Consider the following 21,093-nt stretch of genomic DNA (forward strand, 5'->3'; position numbering starts at 1 on the left):
ACCAGCAATGTGTGGAGAGATGATGGTCATCACAGAATAAAGTGGTTTATTGCTAGCCCTGATGAATCAAATGCTACAGCTTTACTCTCCACCCACCTTTTCCAGGCTGTTCTAGTTTCTGATGGCAAATAATTACTGGAGTAAACCTGTGCTATACAAAAAATCAAAATATCTGAAGGTTGTCCTACCCTTACGACTAATCTCCCCATTACTACTGATGAGGTGCAGCTACCTGGTTTCTTAGAGTTTGCATTTGATTTTTCAGAGTTTAAACCCTAGTTTAAGTACAGATTGAGTTTCTAGCCTCTCTGGTTTTAAGCATAAGTAGAAGCCCTGCTGACTCGATCACAAATTAGCTTCAGGGGGAGTCTCACATTCGTTGTATCAGGGTGCTGAGCCTGCTTACTGGCTGTAGAAGTAATTACATCGGATAGTTGAAGGATGAAGATCTGGCTGTTCTGGGATAGGGAATGGCACTGGGCACTACAGTATGAGAGAAATCTTCCCTCTGGTTCCCACGGACCACTGAAATTGCACAGCTGTAATCCTGTAGTGATGCTGGCATTCCATAACAAAACACCATGATGTATTGATAGAAGAACATGTTTTTTCCTCTCTACTTTGAAACATGGTTGAGAATTCTGACGTCTTCTGATCAAAGCATCAACCATAAAAAGCAGGACTTAGGGAAAGCCTGCAGATCCAGCCAAGGAGACGGAGCTTTGAAGCAGGCCTGAAGTGGATCAGCCCATGACAAGGGACATTAGACATATATTTAAATGAGCTGTCTGATCTGTAATGAATGAAATTTCTCTCTGATCAATGACAGAGCCAATGTTTCTCTGAGACCACTTTAAGCCTCGGATAAAAGAGCCGAAATCGAATGTTTTCTACTTGGCTGTAGAACATTCTCCATAGAATCAAATCCATTCTCCGAAGTATTAAACACTGAGCCAGAATTGTAAATCTATTCTTAATTACCTTATCACAAATATTTAATGCGCAGCCTGATTCAAGAGGGCTGTTTATAAAATTCTTGTTTGTTTGCCTTCTAATTATAAATGTTTATGATCATATGCAATTAACTGTGTGATGCTGATGGATGGGTTGCTGAGTCAACTGAGCACCTGTTTTCTTAGATTATTTTGGTTTCCAAATATTTACAAAAGTACAAAGTAACCTGTTTTCATCTGTATTTACTGGGCTCTAAATTACTTATCGATTTCCCAGTGTCAAGCTCAGGAAGCTGTAAAATTAAAAAGGAACCAAGTGGAGGGGTGGGCAGGGAGGCGGAAGTAACAGTGATTCATTTGTAAGAGTAAATGCCAAGAGTAAGCATGAGCCCATCAGTTTATATCAAGCTGCAGGATGCTTAATGCTCCCATCGAAACAAATTTTGTCTGCCTGAGATAAATTAGGATTGGAATTCCTATGTTCAGCTCTGTGCGTCCCCTTATAGAAACACTCCTCCCTCTAGCATCATTCTTATTTACAGAAGTGAAACTTTCCAATAAAAGGACAGACTTAAGTGGGAAATCCTTCAGGAAGAACTGTATTTAACTAGGATTGTCCAGCTGGAAGCAATTATTCCATAAGCAAAATCCTGTGTATGTGGGGAAGATAGCAGGTTGGTGTGAGCTTCTCTTTTCAGTGCAGAAATGTCTATATGAGAACTTCAGATGGATTCTGGTAGTGGCCTGGTCTTTTTCTACTCCTCTTGAGTTTATCTTGCCCTCTCTGCTTCATAAAATCTGTTCTCAACAGATCCTCTGTGAAAACCATCCTCTTCAGAAGGAAAAACTCATTTCATGCAAAACGTGCAGATCCAGATTGTTGCCTGGTCCAGAAATCTGTTGTCTGTGGTGTTGGTGAAATGAAACTCCTATGGAGACATGCTGTTCTCATTCCCATTTTCTCATGAAGACACCTGGCTGGACCAGCATCAGAAGAAATTCCTTGAGCTGAAAATTTGTTGAACGCTGGAAGAAATATTCAGGGGAACTATAGTACACACTTGTCTTGTTCTTATTTCACTCTTATGTCTGTTCGTGGCCAGTGATGGAAGCAGGGCAGCTGGCTAGATGGAGCCTTGGCCATTCTTTTATTCTAAGACATTTCTACTTGCAACGGCTTGTGCCATGAAAAGATTGCCCAGATGGCTCTGGAGCTGGAGGCAGCCCATATGATGTAGTGGGATCATTAACCTGACAGCAAAGTCAAAAAAAAAAAGTAATTCTAATGCCTCTGCCTGCATTGCTACATTGGTGCAGCTGTGCTGTTCCCAGGACAAGACATAGTAACTCTGAGCTAACACGGCAGGGCTAACCCAGTGCGGTGCTCTGAATCTGTAACAATATGTACAGGAAACCATATTGATCTCTTTTCACTGTGTTCATTCTCTCTAAATATTAGCCTTTTTTGCTCTTTCTCTTGTGGCTTTTTTGTTATTGAGTCCATACAGAGGGGACAGATTATGGTCAGCCCTGTGGAACTCTGTAGAGTCCAGGCAGGCAGGACTAGTGATTGTGCTGGGTGCAGGGATTACTTCCCAGAGCTGAGAAGTTGCTTTGTGCTTCACAGCACACGCAAACAGAACAATACCTTGGCAATAGGTCATACCAAACCTGTACACATTGCTTACGCTGGTGTCTTACACTTCCTTTCATTTATTATACATGGGAGAGTACCCAGAACCTCACCACTGCTCTTATGCAAAACTATCATAGTAAGAGACCCAGCTCCAAAAGTGCACAGAGCCTGGTGCCAGGTTGGATTTAAAGCAACAGGTAAACAACACCAACACAGGTTAGCTAGGCAAGGATTGTGTCAGTGCAGTTGCATGCCAAATCAGTGCATCTGGGAGAACAAGCTGACAACTGTTGACTCTGCAGAAAGACATCTTTTCCACTTACCACTCTCCCACCCCTTTTCATCCCAGAGCAAGAATAACTGGACCGTTTCTTTTCCAGATGATCGAGATGCAGTCTGCAACAGAGGTAGCGCTGGTGAAAGCAGTTTCATTTCTATGTTCTACTGATTGCCACACCTAACCCTGAGCTGGGCTCTTCAAATGCAAGAGTTAGAAAGGGAAGCGTGACCAAGGGTGGGTATCATGGCACAGAGGTAAGGCTCATGTCACTGTAGGATTTCTCTAAGCCTTGCAATACCTGCCCACACCACAACATGATCCACGTGGACAGTTTCTGTGCAAGAAAATGTTCTTGGTGCTGAGGGTGGACACATATGGGCTGTGTGCAGGTGGCACTTGGCTTCTTGGGATTAGTCAGGACAGAGGTGCATCGCCATCAGTGGGCCTGTGACAAGACTGGTCAAGAGAGGGGTCCTCAGCCCAATAGCTAGAAGGGCTGTTGGAAGAACATAGGCAAAACCCAGATGTAATAAAGGCAATTATGTTTGTGCCTCTGGATGGGCAAGGGAGAATCAGTTCGTATACCACCATCCTGTGAGATTAACGTGAGCAGTTGTGAGCCTCCAACTTAAGGCAACTTTGGAGCAGTAGTTTTCCAGAAATGACAAGCAGTCCCCTTCTTGCATTGTCAGACTCTGCCACCAAGTGATCCTTTCACCAGGACTTTCAGCCTCTAATTAACCTTCCTCTTATTTCAACACATGCCACATATTTTATTGAAAGAGATGGGTAAAATCTTGAGGCAGGAACTGTTTCTCCTATTTACCACTAAAGAAACCATAAAAACAAGGCTTCTGCTGACAGTGAGAGGTACATCACCCCTGTGCTGTTATTCGTATTACAGGAGGAAAAATCACAGTCCATTCAAGCCAGTTACTCTGTCCTCCTTCTCATAAAGCCCCTGTCCTGCCACCTGAGCCGTCACCTCCCATTTTCACCTTCAGCAGCACTTTCACCCTTCACTTTCCTTTCCAAATGCAGTTTCACCTCAGACACAGCTGCCACGCTTCAGCCCATTTCTGCTGGTTTTGTTGCTGGGTGTCAAGGGAAGATTATGGCAGTTCTGATCAAAGCTTAAGGTTTGTATCCATAGAAGAGGTGGCTTAGGCCAAGGTAAACCAGTCCTCCTGGGAGATAACACGTCCATCGCTGGCCTTTCTCTTTATTGACATCATTGCATACACAAACCCTTCTCTCCCTTTCTGGGAATTCTTTAATCTTTTGTGACAATCTCAAATTCCCCCACTTTTATTTCCAAAGCTCCTGCAGCTCAGCCCTCATTCATCTCTTTGCCTTAATCTCATCCTATATGCTTCATTCTTAGCTGTCTTTTATCTTAACCTAAGAGCAGAAAAGTGGCTGCACTGGTTCAGACAAGGGGTTTGTGTCTTATAGCATCCTGTCTCTAGCAGTGGCCAACAGTACAAGCAAGGTGTAAAAACAAAGCCAGGAGAGTGATGTTTACCTGATGGGCTCTGCACACTGCAGGGACCATACCTAGCCATAGGTGGTCTCTTTTGGCTCATTTATGTTCCCTAACCATAGGTTTCTAGTGTAGTACAGTAAAGTATATAGACTTTTGCTTTGCATTTACTCAAGTTAGGCTGCCCCACCACTTCCCAAATTCCCATACATAGTCCCCATAAGATTACTCCATCCCACAAAGGGTTTTAGAAATAACCATGAATATCTGCCTCATCCCAGCTTCACAAGTATCTCACAGTATGTGAGAGTCACTGAGTTCCCACTGGACCCTTCCAATCATACTGCTTTTCACTGCAAACCTCTGTATTTCATCCCTCATCCATGATGCAGGATAGTCCTTGGTGATAAACTGGGAAAAGAGAGCCAGAGGGACATTTTCCAGGAAATATGAGATGGGAAAGGTGGACCTAGTATGTGGCATCCCCCCATATTGTGGCAGGGCCAGTTCCACCTGAATGACAAATTCTTTAAACAACCTAGCATATTTAAATCCTCCAGTGGTTGAGACTCAAGGCTGCAAAGCTGTGCTCTGCAGCAATGGGGAACAGGATGTACCAAGGCATGAGGAGAGGTGGATTCATAATTGAAAGTAATGTCATAGCACCAGTGGGACTCTGCACTTGGGCTGATTTGGGAGAGAAGATGTGAACACCGGCACTGATCAGGTGGAGAATCAGGTAATGCCCTCCCTTTCCTCACTCCTGTTCATCATTTCCAGAACCTCTTCATTTTGTTCCTCTTTTTCTGCAAGTGAACTCGCCAGGAGGGTGCAGTCCCCTGAGCAGACAGGTGAAGGATCAGCATTGTACACCGCCCTTTTGATTCCCTGATGAAATAAACTGGCATGTCACAGTCTTTGGCATGTCGCTGTCTTTGGCAGTATGAGTGCCTGGCCCAGCTTGTGTTTGGGATTCTGATTGCTTCTTCATAAGGGTAGCGCTTTCCAGATCTCTTTATTCAATTCCATCTTGTTGATTTCTCCAATTTGCCAAGACAATTTCAAATGCTGATCTGATCCTCCAAAGTGCTTGCAGCCTTTCCAAGCTTGGTGTCAGCTGTGAATTTTATAACAGCACTTCCTGTTTCATTATCGAAGCCATTAACAAAAATATTGAAGAGAGCAGAGTCCAAAACAGTCCTACTTGAAATGTGTTTCTAGTTTCCAGTACATCACTGACAACTCCTGAGAAAGCAGTTTTTTGATTGGCTGTACACCTGTGTTATAGTTATTTAATCTAGACCACATTTCTCTGGTTTGCTCAGGAGTATCATCCCAAAGCACCAAAAGCATTGCCCAAGTTACGGCAAACCTGTCTGCTTTCTCCTCAGCTCCTAGGACAATTACCCTCCCAAATCAGATACAATTATACTCTTATGCTCATCACATGGTTAGTTAAAAAATTATTCCAATATCTTTCTATGAATCAGTAAAGCTGATTTGCCCTTCATTTTCTTGATCCTCAGTTCCTACTTTCTTTAATGATAGAGATTATATTCAAAGCTAGGTACTCCGCTTGCATTTCCCCAGCTGCCTGGCACCTCCTGCATTCTCCCCAAGTTCCTGATGATGAAATGCTCATGGGTCAGAGACTGCCCCTACAGCTTCCTCTGAAGTTCATTAGGACATGCTGACAAGGACAAAGCTAACTCATTTGAATGTTTCTGAGTCTGTTCTTTTCTGATTCTGCCCTGGGCTTCTTTCTCCTCATTAAAATTATTTTAGTTAAGTTTTGAAGACTGAAACAAAGGCAACATTTAACTCTTTGGCCCTTTGTTGTATCAAATATTGTTTGAGCTCTTAGACTTGCCTTGTTCTTCTTACTTTATGTATGCTTATGGACCCATTTCTTACTGCTTTTTGTATCTCCGGATGGTCATCCTGGGGTTCAGCTCTGACAGCTTCCCTTGCCTGTGTGATTTCTAGAGACTTTTCATCAGTTGCAAGCTTATTTCTGCCCTTGTATGATTGCAGCTGCCTATTTTGGGTCCTCAAAGAGCTCCTAATGCAGCCTCAGTGCTCTCTTCCCATGCTTCTGAGATTTCCCCTGCACAGGCACAGTTTGCTGTTGTGCCTTTAGTATCATTCCTTTTGGCAGCTGTGAGCTGTTCGCAGCTCTTTTATCCTTCAGATTCTCTTCCCAGGAGACATTCCCTGCTCTGGTCCCCTGAGGCTGCTGCCACTGCTTTTCTGGAGTCCATTATCCTCACATCATACTTTTCTTCAGCTCAGGAATGCTTTCATCACACAGTCAATTCTCATACAAACTACTGCTACATTCAGATTTTCAGGGATCCTTTGCTTTCTGGTGAAATCAAATAGGAAGCATAGTCTCCTTCATACCTTGTCACCTACACTTGCCAAAATATAAATTTTGTCTCCAGAATGTTTCAAGAGCTTATTCTGCATACAAGAGAAGTTCAGGTAATGGGTGAATGGGAACTTCTGGTGCTGTCTTTTAGAGTAGTTGCAGGACACTGGGCCAGTGAGCAGGATGCCTCTAGTCCAGAAGACATCTAGCAAAGGTCTGCCCTGAATAATGCCAGAACTATACAAACAGGTTGTGCAAGCTTTGCAATTGCCAGCATTGAATGACATATAGTATAAACTGAAAATGTATTCATAATGATTAGAGCTCGAGTGAATTCTTGGCATATGGAAAAAATAATTAGCTGATTATAATCAGACATCTTCTTATCAATCTTTCTCCATGCACATTTTTAAATATCTCAAGAACTGATTAAATATGTACAAATCTGGACTGTGTTTTGGCTTCACAGAACTGAGGTGGCTGCATGGCTGGACCCTGTTGAGTACTGTTCATCACTGGATGACATGTGCCGTCACAGAGCCCATGGGTCTGAGGAAGACAAAACACTCGTGCTCACTGCCCTTTAAGCGCATTTGCTGAAATGGGGGTCCACCGGCAGGCAGCTTTCACAGCCATGTGTGTGCCATGCTTAGATCTCTTCAGGCCACAGTGGCCACAACTCCAGCAAAACTGAAACTGAGTCCCTCAAAGGGTAAGACCTCCATGGCCTGGGCAGAGCCCTCACCAGTGTACACGGAAAAGCTGCTCTCAGCTGTCTTGGGGAGGTATTTTATGGACGTGGCGACTCTTCCATTTTTGGTCATTAACAGCACAAACAGGCTGGCTCCCAACTAACCATCAAACCTTGTGTTTATTACAACTTATCTCCTCTCATGCAAGCTGGGGCTCAAGGGTGCTTCTGCCCCAAAGCTTCCTCAGCCCCAGGCATGCCAGGATCCCCCACAAAGGCAGCAAGAGCCCTTCTCCTTCCTTGCTTCCTCCACTCCATCTGGCAGAGCAACGGGAGTAGCAGGTCCCATCTGGGTGGGTGGTTACACTACACCCCAAGCTCCCTGCAGCCATTAACACCTACCCCAGACTCGGCAAGAGCCCTGCCGGGTGGGAAATAGATCCAGCGTGCTGGCATCTCAGAGGGTCCCCATAGTTGCTGTTCCACCAGGTGAGCGATGATGGCAGACCTCACCGCGTGCCACACTGGGGCAGAGTGTGGGGGGCCGGAGGAAGGAGGCAGGTCTTTTATTACTGATGGGAGCTTTTGTTGTGACAGCCAGCAGTGCCTCTCCTCCAGGCACAACTGTGATTTTGCAGGATGCTGCTGTGCTATATGGGAAGAGACAATTTCCAGGTTGTGACAACACAGCACATCACAAGTTCGTGTAATACATGTATGTGTCAGTAATTCCCATCTGCACAGGATGCTATGGGTTCCTCTTCGGAGAAGGAGCAATCCGTCTCACACACATGGCATTTGTAGCCGTGGAAGAAGGAACACTTTATCCAGTGGGATGAATTGAGAGGACAGGTAGGACTGCCTGTCATGGGGCTTGTGGAGCTGGTGGGAGCTAGAGACAGTATGTTGTAGGAGCATTTGGGGACCTTTTATGGCTGCAAGGTAGATAACAGCTTCTCTGCAAGGTGCTTCCTTCATTGTAGAGCAGCCATCCTCAGCCATGTCCTCTGCTCACCCGCGTGTTCCTCTACAAGGCACAGGCGGAGCCCTGTAGGGATGAGCTGGTAAGGCCCCAAATGAGGAAAGACTGGCAAAATTAAGGAACTGATAGCAGTTGTCCAAGGGGGAGGAAATTCCTTTTTGTTCGGAACTCCCACATGGTTTATTTGCAGTGGGAAAAACAGCATCAGCTGTCTGCAGGATGCCATCTGTGACAGAGGAGCTGGGCCGGCCCTAGGAACCACACAAAACACCACCATCGCTTTAGAAATGCTGCAGTATTTTCCACTGCAAGCATACGGGCTGCTAAACACCACAACCTTATCCTGCCCTGCCTGGACTAGCACTTTTACACCCTGCCTCAAAACTGGGATAAAAAAAACCAAACCAAAAAATAACACTGAAAAATAGGTAAAATAAAAACCAGAGAAACCCTAGCTCAGGCAACAGATAAACCATAAACAAAAGCACTCCTGTAAACTCAGCTGGCCGTAGACAGCTACAGCAAAATGGATGTTGTGCCCTTAAGGGCTTTTGTACTCCTGTGGTATTTAATTCATAGCGCACGATAAAGCAGAGGATTAAAGGGCAGTCTCTAGCTATGCAGGCAGCAATAAATGAGACTCTTCTTGGAAAAAGCAAATAAATAAATGAAGATGAGAGCTCCACCAGCACACCAGCCTTGCGTCTGACTCATGCATCTCCAGCAGCATTCCCCACTTGTGAGTCTACCCATAACTGTGCCAGTATAGGAGGGCTTGGAGACATTACCCATATAACCCCTTGCTCTCCTAAAGTTTCCCCTTCTTGTTGTGGAGCTAGGATTATATAGAACCTCTTGATGTTTTCTTTCCCTAAACTTTAAATGGAGATGACAGCAACACTCCATATCTTCAAAAGACTTTGTGCACAAGAGTTGTGTGCATGGCACATACTCTTAGGTCTTTTAAAGAAGGGAGTAACTAATCATTTCAAACTAGATTGAAGGGAGCACTGGCCAAATGCACACCCTGGTCTCTGGATGATTTTATGGATCTTTTCTACCTTCAGGTTTCCAGACATTCGCTTACAGAAGCCCATGGAGGTGGATAATCATGGTGAAGGGATCAAAAACATGTGGCTCCCATTTTACTATACTTCCATCACAGCAGTCAATCCTCCAGGTCTGCATCCTGAACCTTCCCATCCAATAGCTAATGCTGCTTGCACCAAAGCGCTACCTGTGGAGTCATGCCAGATCCTCAGCCATTCCTAGGACACTTCTTTAAAGGCAAAGCTAGACAACAGCACTGTTTTGTGCAGGGTTTGGAAACCTGGATTCACACTTTCTCGGAGTGAGACTTGAAAAAGTCACGCTGTCCCCCAGAATAGAAGAATAAATACATATTTTCAGACAGGTGAGAATGTTTCATTTGGACTTGAATTTTTTAAAGTGTTGTATTCCAGTTCTGACACTGAATTTAAAATACTCAGCATGAGCAGTCATCTCTAAATGCTAAATCTAAATGCTTTGTTCAATAATGATCAAAACATGACATTTGCTTATTGAAGGTAGAACTAGTGCCTCCCTCTTTGCTTTTATTAGCAAATGAAATTCTGTAAGAAAAAATTGGAATAGTTTCAGAGTTTTTATTTTCTAAGGGATGTAGGTCATGTCTGAGCCCAGTCCCTCCAGCCACCCAAGTGCTCTTCCACTAAGAGGAATAAGGACCAGTTAAGACAAACATAAAGGTGAGTACAGATCACCCTTAACAGAGCTTCCCCCAGGGTCATGTAGGCACATAGACTAAATTAATGGACCTGGGAGTGCCTCTGAAGTTGCAGGTCAGTGTGTGCATTGCGACTGCTTCTACTCTCCTGTTGGAGTGAGATGTGGGCATCTTTCCCCTCTGCCATGTAGGAAGGCATCCCAAAGACATGAGGTAGAAGGTGCTCATGGTACTTTTTGGCCAGCCTGTTGCCAGGACAATGGGACACACCATCGTGCAGCCTGTGTTTGGCTGCTTTGTCCTCCAGAGCCATGACAAAATCTTCCATTGCAGACCCCAGAATTCCTGTGAGACTTCCAGGAGCCTTACACCTTGAGTGCTGTGGCCTCTCTTGTTTGTTCCCCTCAGTGTCCCCATAGGTCTCACCCCACCTTCTCCCCTGAAAAAGTCTTCGCCTCTCACACAGAGGCACTACACAAAATTAAGGAAGGCAGTAGGAGCCAAGAGGACAGGGGTCTATCATTTCTGATCTGTTACTAGATATGATCTCTGGGAAGGCAAAACTTTTGCCTTCCTGCTCTGGAAGTTTCTTCCAGCAGATCTGAAGACCTTTTTAGGGGCTGCGATACCCAGCTGAGTGAATGCTGATGCAGGCTGAAAGGGGCAGGTAAGAGTTCATACACACCTATGGGATCCATCAGTGCTGAGCTGACAAGAATGAAAGCAGTGAAAGGAACTGAGAGTGGCTAAGCCAGCAGCAAAGGTCTGGAGAAGAGCCTTGTAGGACACAGAGAGGTCCATGATACGACCATGGCTGAGCAGGGTGAATTGTCCCACTTGGCATAGTAAATGCCTGGACCTTCAGCTCTTCAGGCTTATCTGCATTCAGCAGGTAGTGATGATTGCCCGCTCCACACTAGCCCTGCCTGAATGTCACTGCTGTGGGTTTGTTTGCAGGCTGTACCTCTTCTGAGAAGGTAAAATGATGGCTGCACTACTGGGCACAGATTCCCTGGCATTATTTAATCTTCTTGAACAACTTCTGCTGAACACTGCATGGTCATTTAGGTATTGTGGATCCAGCTCTGCCAAGGGGCAGAAGGACTCAGGCTGGCTCAGGAAGAAAAGTGCTGCTTCAGGGAGTAACTTCCAAGCAGAAGAGGTTTAGCAATTTAGTCCACGGGCCTGTTTACAGTATTCTTGCTTACAGACTGTTTGTCTGGGTCTGACAGATGTCTCTGTTGATAGGTAGCCATCTCTCCAGGAGAAGAACCAACCAGTCACTACTTTAAGAAGCAACCCCAGAGCTGGATTAATGTGGCTTCGTGTTGATCTCTTCTTACCTCTGCTCCTGGCTCCCTACAGAGCTGGTGACACACCAAAAGCAGCCTCATCCCCTATGCATGGGGAATGACCCCCTGCAGCCTCATCTTTGATTACAGAGTTGACTTCTCTTGCTATGGCCACAATGACATGCCATGGACCACAACCTCCCACTTCCAGGAGTAATGTGTCTGCAGGGATGGAGTCTGTAGTAGGAGGAGCAATGGGACAGAAGGCAGTTGTAAAAACACAGCCTAGCACAGAGCTGAGGACTTTTCCCATCCTTTACTAGACAGCACGATTTATGCAGCTGGTGCAGGAGAACCTATCAGCTGCCAGTGAGGGAATCTCCTGCCATAGTCTAGAAGCTATGACAGGCAGGTGAGTGCTTCTGCCTCTGCCCATGGGTGGGAACTTCACCCATGGACACCAGGCACTTGATTCCAGCATAGGGTTTAGTGATAGGGAAGCATCATTCTGATTATAACATATCAACCTCAAAAGCACAAGATGCAGTTCACAAGGCAAAAGGATTTATTTTCTCCCTCAGAAAATGTTAATTATGTTGCCCTCATTAAATGCTAAACACATTGATCCACTGGAGCAGAGAGTACCATATGGTTATTCATGACAAAGTACATCTCTGGAGCCCTGTTGCAACAGTGAGAAACTGCATAGAGATGGATGTGGTGAAGGACTGTGGAGTTGAAAGGACATGTGTGAAAGGTGCTGCTCTGGCTGTGCTGGAAGCCAAGCTCCTTCCCTGCAAGAACTGAGGGGGTTCAGAGCCAGGTCGAAACCCTATGGCTCTTTGCTCAGCAGCGACATGATCGTTCTGCAGAGAGCTGCCGGAGCTGCACTGGAGTTCAGTAGGTGCACTGAGCCTCTGCAGGAATGCCTGCTGGTGAAAGCAGCACACATGCACACATGCCGGCTGTCCCACTCTGCTGTCTTATTGAATAATCAATGCAGCATTAGATAAAAATAGGTGCCATCTTTCAGGAACAGAGGGGTGGCATGTCTTGACTTTGCTGAGCATCCGCTCTCCCTGGATAGCAGCCAAGAAGTCAGTCAGCTGATCAGTTGTGCAGCATCGCTTCTCCTGCTGCTGGCCCAGGTACAGGGCCCTCCGTGACTGCTCTCAGGGATGGTCCCTGCCCAGCTGGATCCAGAGCCCCATGACGTGCCCTCTGGGGACTGTTCCTTTCTCTATTTCCCCTTTACAGCTGATAAATCAATGATTTGCTCAGTGATTTTTCAAGCATGCACACTGTGGCTGAATGTATGCAAACCAGGATTCACAGTGCAACAAAACCCTGAATAGGCTGCCTGACTTTATCCCAGCTGCCTGCTTTGATGATAGGGCCTGGATCTGGTCACTCCAGTTAGCTCCTGGTAGCTCCAGTTTACAGGCAAACTGGGAAAGAAGTGCATGAACAGCATGGCAACCAGTGCATTAAGCTGAAGGGCAATGGAAGGCTTCTGCATACTTTCACAAGTCTCTTGCAGGTACGTCGAAGCCACATACATTTGCTGTCTGTTGGTTTCAGATTTTTCCTTCAAAGACACTTGCTGAACTTCTCCGCCTTGTGCTCTGCCTTTAGGGTTTCATGATATCAATGTGAGGGCTTGGTGCTTCCCCAAAACTGATTCCCTGCTGCTGTAGCAATTCTTCCTGTTTTGTACCTTGGGGCCTATGCAGACCCGAACAAAAACACCTGCTTTCCTTTTGAGAATCAGATCAATATAGATGAAGACCAAGACCTCGAAGACACCTAATTTCTCAGTTTCTCTTTATTTTGCTTGGACTCCTAAATCCTTTGAATACTGAGGGCCCAAGTGACCTTGCTAGAAAACACCCTGAGGCTACCTCAGCCTGGCATTTCCTTTACGAAAAAAACTCATTTAAAATGAAACCACATTAGTCTTGGCAGGAAGCTTGAATTGTGACTGTCTCAAGGAAGCTCCATTAATTACTGTTCCCATTGCACTATGAAAGATCAAATGCTGTGGATCAGTTTTAATTGGCTATTGATTTCTTATGTTATTACCTACGGTTGTCCTGAGATGCCGTCAGACATACTGGATGCTTTTGATTATTCTTGCTGGCAGCTGGGATTAAAAACAGCGGGCACACACTTCCTGATCTGTAATGGATTGCCACGGTATGCCAACAAAAATCGTTGGCAGGATGAATGGTCCTGCTCTGCCTGTCTCTTATGCTATGGAGCTGTGGTGCAGTTACTGTTGTGAAGGCATCTACCCTCAGGGACTGGCTGCCAAGGAAAGCAAGGCAAAAGCTTCAAAGAGCATGAGGATTTACTGCTTGCAAAAATGCACTGCTGTCAGCACCAAGGCAAGGTGAGTCAAGAGAGCAAGGACTGGGTGGGCATGGACAAAGCAACAGTCCCCACCAGACAGGGATCCAAGGGGAAGCAGATCAGATTGCTTTTGCATCACTGGGGATAACTCACCCAGCATACCAACCACAGGGATACCCCTGTGCGAGCAGGAGCAGGTTGGCACAGTGACGGCCCTGCGCACGCAGCCTGCTAATGGCCTTCCCAAGATGCGCTTCCCCCTTGGAGCCGATCTGGTAACGCCTCAGCCTAGACTGTGACATGCTCTCATTATCTGGCAGAGTTCCTCCTTGCTTAAAGGGAGATGGTTTCCTGTCCTCCTGACCCCACACGACACCTTAATCTACAGACTATGACTTTCTCTAATTGCATTTTGGCAGAGAGAGAGGCAAACTCCTCCTTTCCCCTCCAAGGACTGTCATTTAATTAACAGGCAGGTATCTCTCAAGATTTACAGCCCAGCTCTAAGCAGCTACTCTCACTACTCAGTAACTCAGTCCTATGAAGGCTCACTCCATTTATCTCTGCATTTTGATAACTGCATTTCTGCTAATCCCTCTCTGGATTTACCTCTCATGGACCCATGGAGAGAGTAGTTAATCAAATGAACAGTCCCCATCTCATTTTTCATTCACTTCCTGGTTGCTGATCTCAAATGTCTGTGTTGTAGATGGCTTCATAGCAGAGCAATACCTATGCTGGCACTATTAGCAGTTTCTAGTTTAATCCAACTCTCATATTTCCTACAGACATGACCAGAGATAGCAGACATGAGAGATTAAAATCAAGGAAGTTGGGGCTGGCTGGATATCAAGAAGCATTTAGTCTGTTCCTCCTTCACAAACTGGGATCATCTCTCTGCAACCTGTTCTTGACATGTGTTTTCTAACAGGTTCTTAACAGAAATTCCAGTATTGGAGACTCCCACAAATCCCAAAAAATCCTTTCCAGTGCTTCCTGCCCTCCTGTTAGATGTCTGAGAGCAAGGGGGAGAACAATGTTGAAAGACCATCTTGCGCACTTTGCTCAGATGGACGTAGCTTCTAGTACTTGGGGCCATACCATCTGTCCTGCTGGTCATGAGGAGTAGATTCATCTTACTTTGATTGTGGTTTTGTTTCCATGGTGGCAGAAGGGGTAGCAAATGGTGTCTGTCCCTTATAACTGTTTTCATGGAGCTTGCTAGGATCCAGCAAAGTCCAGAGAAAACTAGTGTATTACTGAATGTGGGTGGCTGAGGGTCAAACCCAAGACCCCTGGATTTTGATGCATGGATCAATAGTCTGAGTTAACAGCCGTATTTTGAGAACTCAGCTTGGAGATGATGTGACCATTTCAGATCAAGTATAGCTCAAGTGAAGATAAGAACCACCAACTGATCTGTGCTTAGGGAGCTATACATGCAATTGAGCATCCATGTCCTCACCTTTGAATCCACAATGGAAAGAATAGCACTGCAGTGTGATTGCCTATGCAAATTGCCACAGATATCTCTGTCTTGGCAAATTACTACTTAATTCCCTTAATGACTCAGTAGAGAGGAGATCACACAAAACAGCTGGGCAGTTTCTGACTAGGTGTGTACTCCCTGCCTGATGACAGTCAGTATCTTCGCATATTTGGTGTCATCTACAGTGCCAGAGGAAGTGTCCTACTGAACACCTCCAGTGCCAGGGTGTGTAAACTGGCCTCCTGGACAAATGTTGCTGGAGACTCATTGGACATGAGACGTCCAAGGACAACCAAAGTGGGAACTGGCAGGAACTACAGAGGAGCTCTGCTTCAGTACAGCTGCTCTTTATTAAATAGCTTGTCTTTCAAACCTCTGCTCCTCTGCCAGTGAAAGCAAAAACTGGGGTCAAACTGAGGAAAAGAATGATTGGAATTCATACAATTAGTGTAGACTACAGTAAAACATTCTGCTAGCTAAGGCTTCACAGCCTGTTACCAAGCAATGCACAATGTGTGTGTTACGCTAGCCGAAAAAAATAAGTGTGGTAGAAACTGAGCGCACTTAATGACCTGCTCTTTCCCCATCACTCAGCATTTCTTAGTTCCTAAATCTTTCCTACTCACCCACAGGCTGGAAAGCAAAAGGGGAAAAGGGCTGGACTGCAGAGGAGGAGACACCAAAATGCACAGACAGCACCCTGGTAGTTCAAGAACTGTTGTCACTGCAATTATCTGTGAGAGGTTGTATCCTGAACTTGCAGAAGTGGGACTAAAGCCCAGGGAAGAGTAACAAGAGGCTTCAGGCCATGCTGGCAGTCAGGAGCAGAGCTCTGAATCTTCGCTGCTGGTTTTGCCTGACTGTGATCAAAAACCCTATGCAAGGCTGCAAGGTTTGGGAGAAGGATAAAGAGGGGGAAAATAGCTGTTCCACAGTGAGGAACATGCTGCAAGTCTTCTAGGAAGCTGGCATTGCTGCATCCATCACAGTTGAGCATAGCTAAAATGAATAAGGAATTAAACCCAGTTGCAGAGTTCCCTTTGATCAGCCCCTTCTGCCGGTCTAATCTGGCCTGGCCTCTCCACAGGACAGACCCGCCTTTTGGCTAACACTAGTGTAGCCCCCTGAAATCAGCAGGGCAGGAGAGAAGTCACTCAGCGGAAAGACCTGACCACATTAATGAGGGAGTCACAGCTCTCCAGGGAGACCTCATTTGTCATTTGGTTCAACCTGGGCAGAGAAAAAAGAAGAGGAGGAGGAGAACACCAGTTCTCAGCTAGCGTGGCTCAGAGCTCCTTTCCCCTCCATTGCAGACCCCAGAGCAGCAGCAGCTGGGACTGCAAAGAGTATTGATGTACAATACAAGCAAGTTTTACACTAGAGCACAGCAGGGGCAGAGGGCTGGCTGCATGCACAATGGGAGCTTTTCTAGGAAAATGTATATGAAGGCTCACATGGTCCAGAACATCATCTCTCCTGATCAAGCATGGGAGGGCTGCCTGGCAGCACAAGCAGACATGCTGCACACAGCACTAGTGGAGTCACCTCTGAGGTGCTGGGCAAGAGAAGCCACATACAGACATGGTAACTCACTGCATCTGTAATGCTTCCCACTTGCTTTTGAGTTTGTGGGAAAGCCAGCAAGATGGCAAGCCTGGCCCAGCAGGACTGCCAGCTGTGTAGGGAGGACCATGAGCCAAGGGGCAGCCCTAGCCATGATTCTGTAGTGTTCCTGGGAACAGGATGGCTGCTTGCTCTTTGGCTGGAAAAAAATCATAGCTCCCAGCTTAGGGCATTAAGCTTAATGGTGACATCAGTGGAGATGCAAAGGGACTTTTCTTCCCCTCAGAGAAGGTGGAAAAGAGAAATAAAGGCCAGACCTTTAAAAAAATTATCAAGAAAGAAATAAAGAACCTCCAATCTGAATCTGTCTGCCCAGATCCCCTTCAGTTCATGGTTGGTGTGGTTTGTTCTCTGCCATGTGGGAGGATTTAGCTCCTGTTGACAGATGTTCCCCTCAGCTCTTGAAGCTGTATCAAAGCCAGTTAATCACGTTACTGACGTCCACTCAGCCCAGGGCTCTCCACTTCTGTCCTCTGCCAACAAGGCAACACAAATGCACACCACATACATATACGGTAAATTTTTTTCCTCTCTCAATTCCACCAGCAAGAGGATGTCACCAGTAGCTATTGTGCCAACATGTAGGTGATTCCCACCTTTCTTTCATTCCCTTTGCCACCCTTTGTTCCTGGAGATATGTGGTAGCTCCACCAGCACCTCATGAAGGAACAGGATAATCTCTACAAGCCAAGCTCAAATCTCATTGTCAGCACAGTGGTGGTAACAGTGGGAGAAAATGGCCTGGGTTTCGGCAGGCCCAAGTCCTGTGCTGGAAAGATGCTGATGCCATCTGAACCCAGATGAGCCATTTGAATGCAGATACTAGGGTGTGCAATCCAGACCCCTGTCCCTGCTTCTAGGTTTGTTTTACTTCTCTATCCCAATTTCACCATTTGTGAAATTTCTTTTCACTCTATCCAAATTTCACCAATTGCTGCTCTGTGATATAGCCCTGCTCCTCCTGAGGGCTGAACTGGGGGCTGTGCTCCTTCTCTCTGGAGTGGCACATAAACATATATACACCAAATCAAGAGGACTGCTTTGTCCCACTGAGTTTCTGGGAAGCTCCTTCTGCCTTTATATGAATGATGGAAGGACCCAGACACGAAGAGGTCTCTGGGACACTCTTTGCTTCCTGGCAGGGTCACTTGAACTGACATTGTCTGGTGGCCTGTGCTTGGGTGGGCACTGCTCAGGAGCATGTTTGGAGGTGGCTGGTGTTCACTGGACTATTACGGTAACCATCACTCTTTCAACAGCCTGGCTGGCAAGTGCCTGTGCCCATAGGTATCATCAGCTATGTCCCCTCATCCTGCAGACCTGCAATGGGAATACAGCTCGAGCTCACAGGGAGACCCTGCTGGGGACCTGTGCCAGCATCTTCTTTGCTGTCTGGGCTTGCTCAGTGTGGGGCAGCTTTGTCCTCAGAGCTGCTCTGTACCAGCAACCTGACAAGGACCCCAGCCTGGGCCATGACCTGGGCTGGTTGGGTCTTGCAGCTCCAGGATGGGCCAAAGAAGGGGCAGCCACCCCTGCCCAGCAGAGAGGCTGGGCTGGAGAACCAAGTAGTTGTACGTGGAGAGACCCTGCCATACCCAACCATGGGGTAGTCTCTAAACTGGCTATTCCAGGAAGGAAGGAGTTTCTCAAAAGCCTGACAATCCCCAGCCTCCCCCAGACCTCCCCACCTTCTTCTTGCCCTGAAGAGAGATTTGTTTCTCTCCGGGGCTGCTGCAGGTCCTTCTGCCTGCCCAGCCAAGGAGACACTCTGGGGGTCCCCAGATGAGCAGAGTGGACTGTAAAAGAGGTGCCACAAAAGCACAAAGGAGGAAAGCTGGGGAGGCTCAACATGAGCTGAGCTGCACCGGCTGACTCTACACCATTTCCCGCTCCTCTCCATGGGTGAGCGGGTGGGCGACCTCGGCCATGCCGTGAGATACGATCACCCACCTATACAGACAATGTCCATGAAGCCGTACATTCCATAGCAGATCTGGAAGAGCAGGTCCTGGCGCTGCCATTTGGCCGAAGGACTGAAGGTCGACCAGATGAGCCACGAGATACTGGCGATGAGGAAGAGGGAACCCAGGATGGCTGCTGCTATCTGAACCTTCTCAATGACTGTCAGAGAGATGGCCTGCCACTGCAAGGGGAGGCAACAGGGAGAGGAGAGGGGACAAGGGGGAAAGAGGAACGAAAAAGAGAAGAGATTAGTTACTTGGGACGCATTTCTGTTTTACATCATAGGTGGTGGTTTTGGAGATTTCAAAAAGCACCTGTGAGCACAAGTGCTTTTACCTGGTCCACATCTGGGGTGGAGCACGGCAGTTGTTCAACAGTGCATGGCCCCATGTTTCCTGACAGCACTGCTGAAGGAGGTAATGGAGAGGAATCCCGCATTTCACCAGGAAAGCACAGAGAACTGAGGGAGGCAGGATCGACTGGGAGCAAGACACCAAAAATAATATCCCCATGACAGTAGGTGTGTGGTGGCCATCACAAGCCAGGACATTCAGTTGCTACCTCAAATAGAAGGACAGGCAGCATCCTCAACCAGGGCATCCTACTAGCAACAGAATTGTCTCAGAGAGCCAAGCTTTCCTTTGGAAGTCTCCCATGAGCTGGCTCTGTGCCACTTTGTGAGATCTGACAGGATCACAGCACTAGGTAGGCACATACCACAAAACTTGCTACAAACAACACAAGTTGCTGTGGTCAGGACACCCTGTCTTTAGGTGATGACACATTCAGGCTGTGTTCCAAGGTAAACGTCAATGCCTCTTTCCCAGAAGACAAAAAAATAGAAATAACTTCCCCAAATCCATTCACTATGTCAAACAGCTTTGTATAAACTATGGTATAAATATCCTAAGCCTTTCTGTCATCCAGCATAAAACCTCCCCACTCAGATTTAAACAGCTGAGAGAACTGCCCTGTAAAAACCAAGAGCAGAAATTACTTTCTTTAACAAGACCTGGGGACATGGTCTGTAGCCCCTCCTGCAGATCAGAAATCAAATGCGCGAACAGGCTGGGGAGAGACAGTCTCTCCTGGCGTCGAAGCATGTAGGCCACCTTTAGCTGCGAGATACATGCCCTTGAAATCTCAGTGGGACTGGCAGAAGGATAAAGGCGGACTTCAACCTCCTGCAGGTATAAAGGATTCAGAGGAATTGAAAATGTTCAGCCTGGATTCAGCCCAAATTCAGTGCCCCTGTGAAGCTGCATCCTGCATCTCTGTCAAGCCCTCAGCACCCTGCATGTTTGTCAAACATACCTTGAGACAGCAGGGTCACCTGTCAAGCCTTGCCCCATCCTTTTGCAGGGCAAGAAGGGAGTTCATTTGCTGGGTCCCTCTTTAATACACAGGCCAACCAGGAGTTACCAGTGTTTTTGGGAGGTAGGGAGGACTTTAAAACCTGGGTAAAGTACAACAGACGACTTGTGGTGGTACAGGCATGCATTGCTACCAGCACAGTGACCAACCCCTGAACTGAATGCACTCCCCTGCAAAGGGCTGCCTTTGGAGAGGCCCAGGCAAGAGCTTCAGCCTGGGGCTGAGGTCTGTGGCTTGCAACTGGGAAGAGATTGCCCGGCTAGGCTCAGAGGTGAGCTGAAGTGTCTGCCTCTGCTAGCCTTGCTCTTTGGCTTACATCCTGCAGCGGCAGTCAGCTCTCCAATCATATGTCAGGGATGTGCATCATCAGTGAGGTGGGTGGTAACAGCTTATTTCGTAGTTGGCCACAGAGTAAATTACCATAAAGCTGCTGAGCACAGAGAGAGTTTGTTCCTTGCTGAAGCAGGACTGGGATCAGCTAAGCCCAGTCCCCTTCTCAGGCTCAGTTAACCCCAGTCCTCTTCCTGCCATATGCTCCAGGCACTGGCCCTGCCAAAGGCAAAAACCAAGCACTGGGGATGCCCAGTGAGTGATCCCTTCAACAGCTTGTTCCCACTCTGCCATAGCCCGACCTATTCCACACCTCCACCAAATCCAGCCACATAATTGACCCCTTTGTACCATGAAGAAGTTGAGATGGTGAACAGCCCTCCTCTTAGGGTTGGAAGCTTGGTGGTGTCAGTTGAAATAGGCCAAGGGTAGATGCAGGGGTGCTGAAGTCCACAGGAGGTGCACAGCTCTGAAATCTTCTCCTGACATAAGACAGAGTAAAGGCCACCCAGCACCCATTGTCTCCAAATTTGAATTCTGATGGTGGGA

General features: G+C 46.8%; 1 protein-coding gene across 2 annotated transcripts in view; it reads right to left on the reverse strand.

Annotated features, from left to right (window-relative positions):
• Window positions 1-21,093, reverse strand: part of MARCHF4 (membrane associated ring-CH-type finger 4) — a 111,593-nt gene that overhangs the window by 10,112 nt on the left and 80,388 nt on the right. For both annotated transcript variants that reach the window (XM_030487915.1, XM_030487914.1), the window contains exon 3: window positions 18,829-19,021. In XM_030487915.1, coding sequence (XP_030343775.1) covers window positions 18,829-19,021 — 193 coding nt within the window. The remainder of the gene's footprint in view (window positions 1-18,828; window positions 19,022-21,093) is intronic.

This window comes from Strigops habroptila, chromosome 5 (assembly GCF_004027225.2).
Source record: "Strigops habroptila isolate Jane chromosome 5, bStrHab1.2.pri, whole genome shotgun sequence".
Lineage (NCBI taxonomy): Eukaryota > Metazoa > Chordata > Aves > Psittaciformes > Psittacidae > Strigops > Strigops habroptila.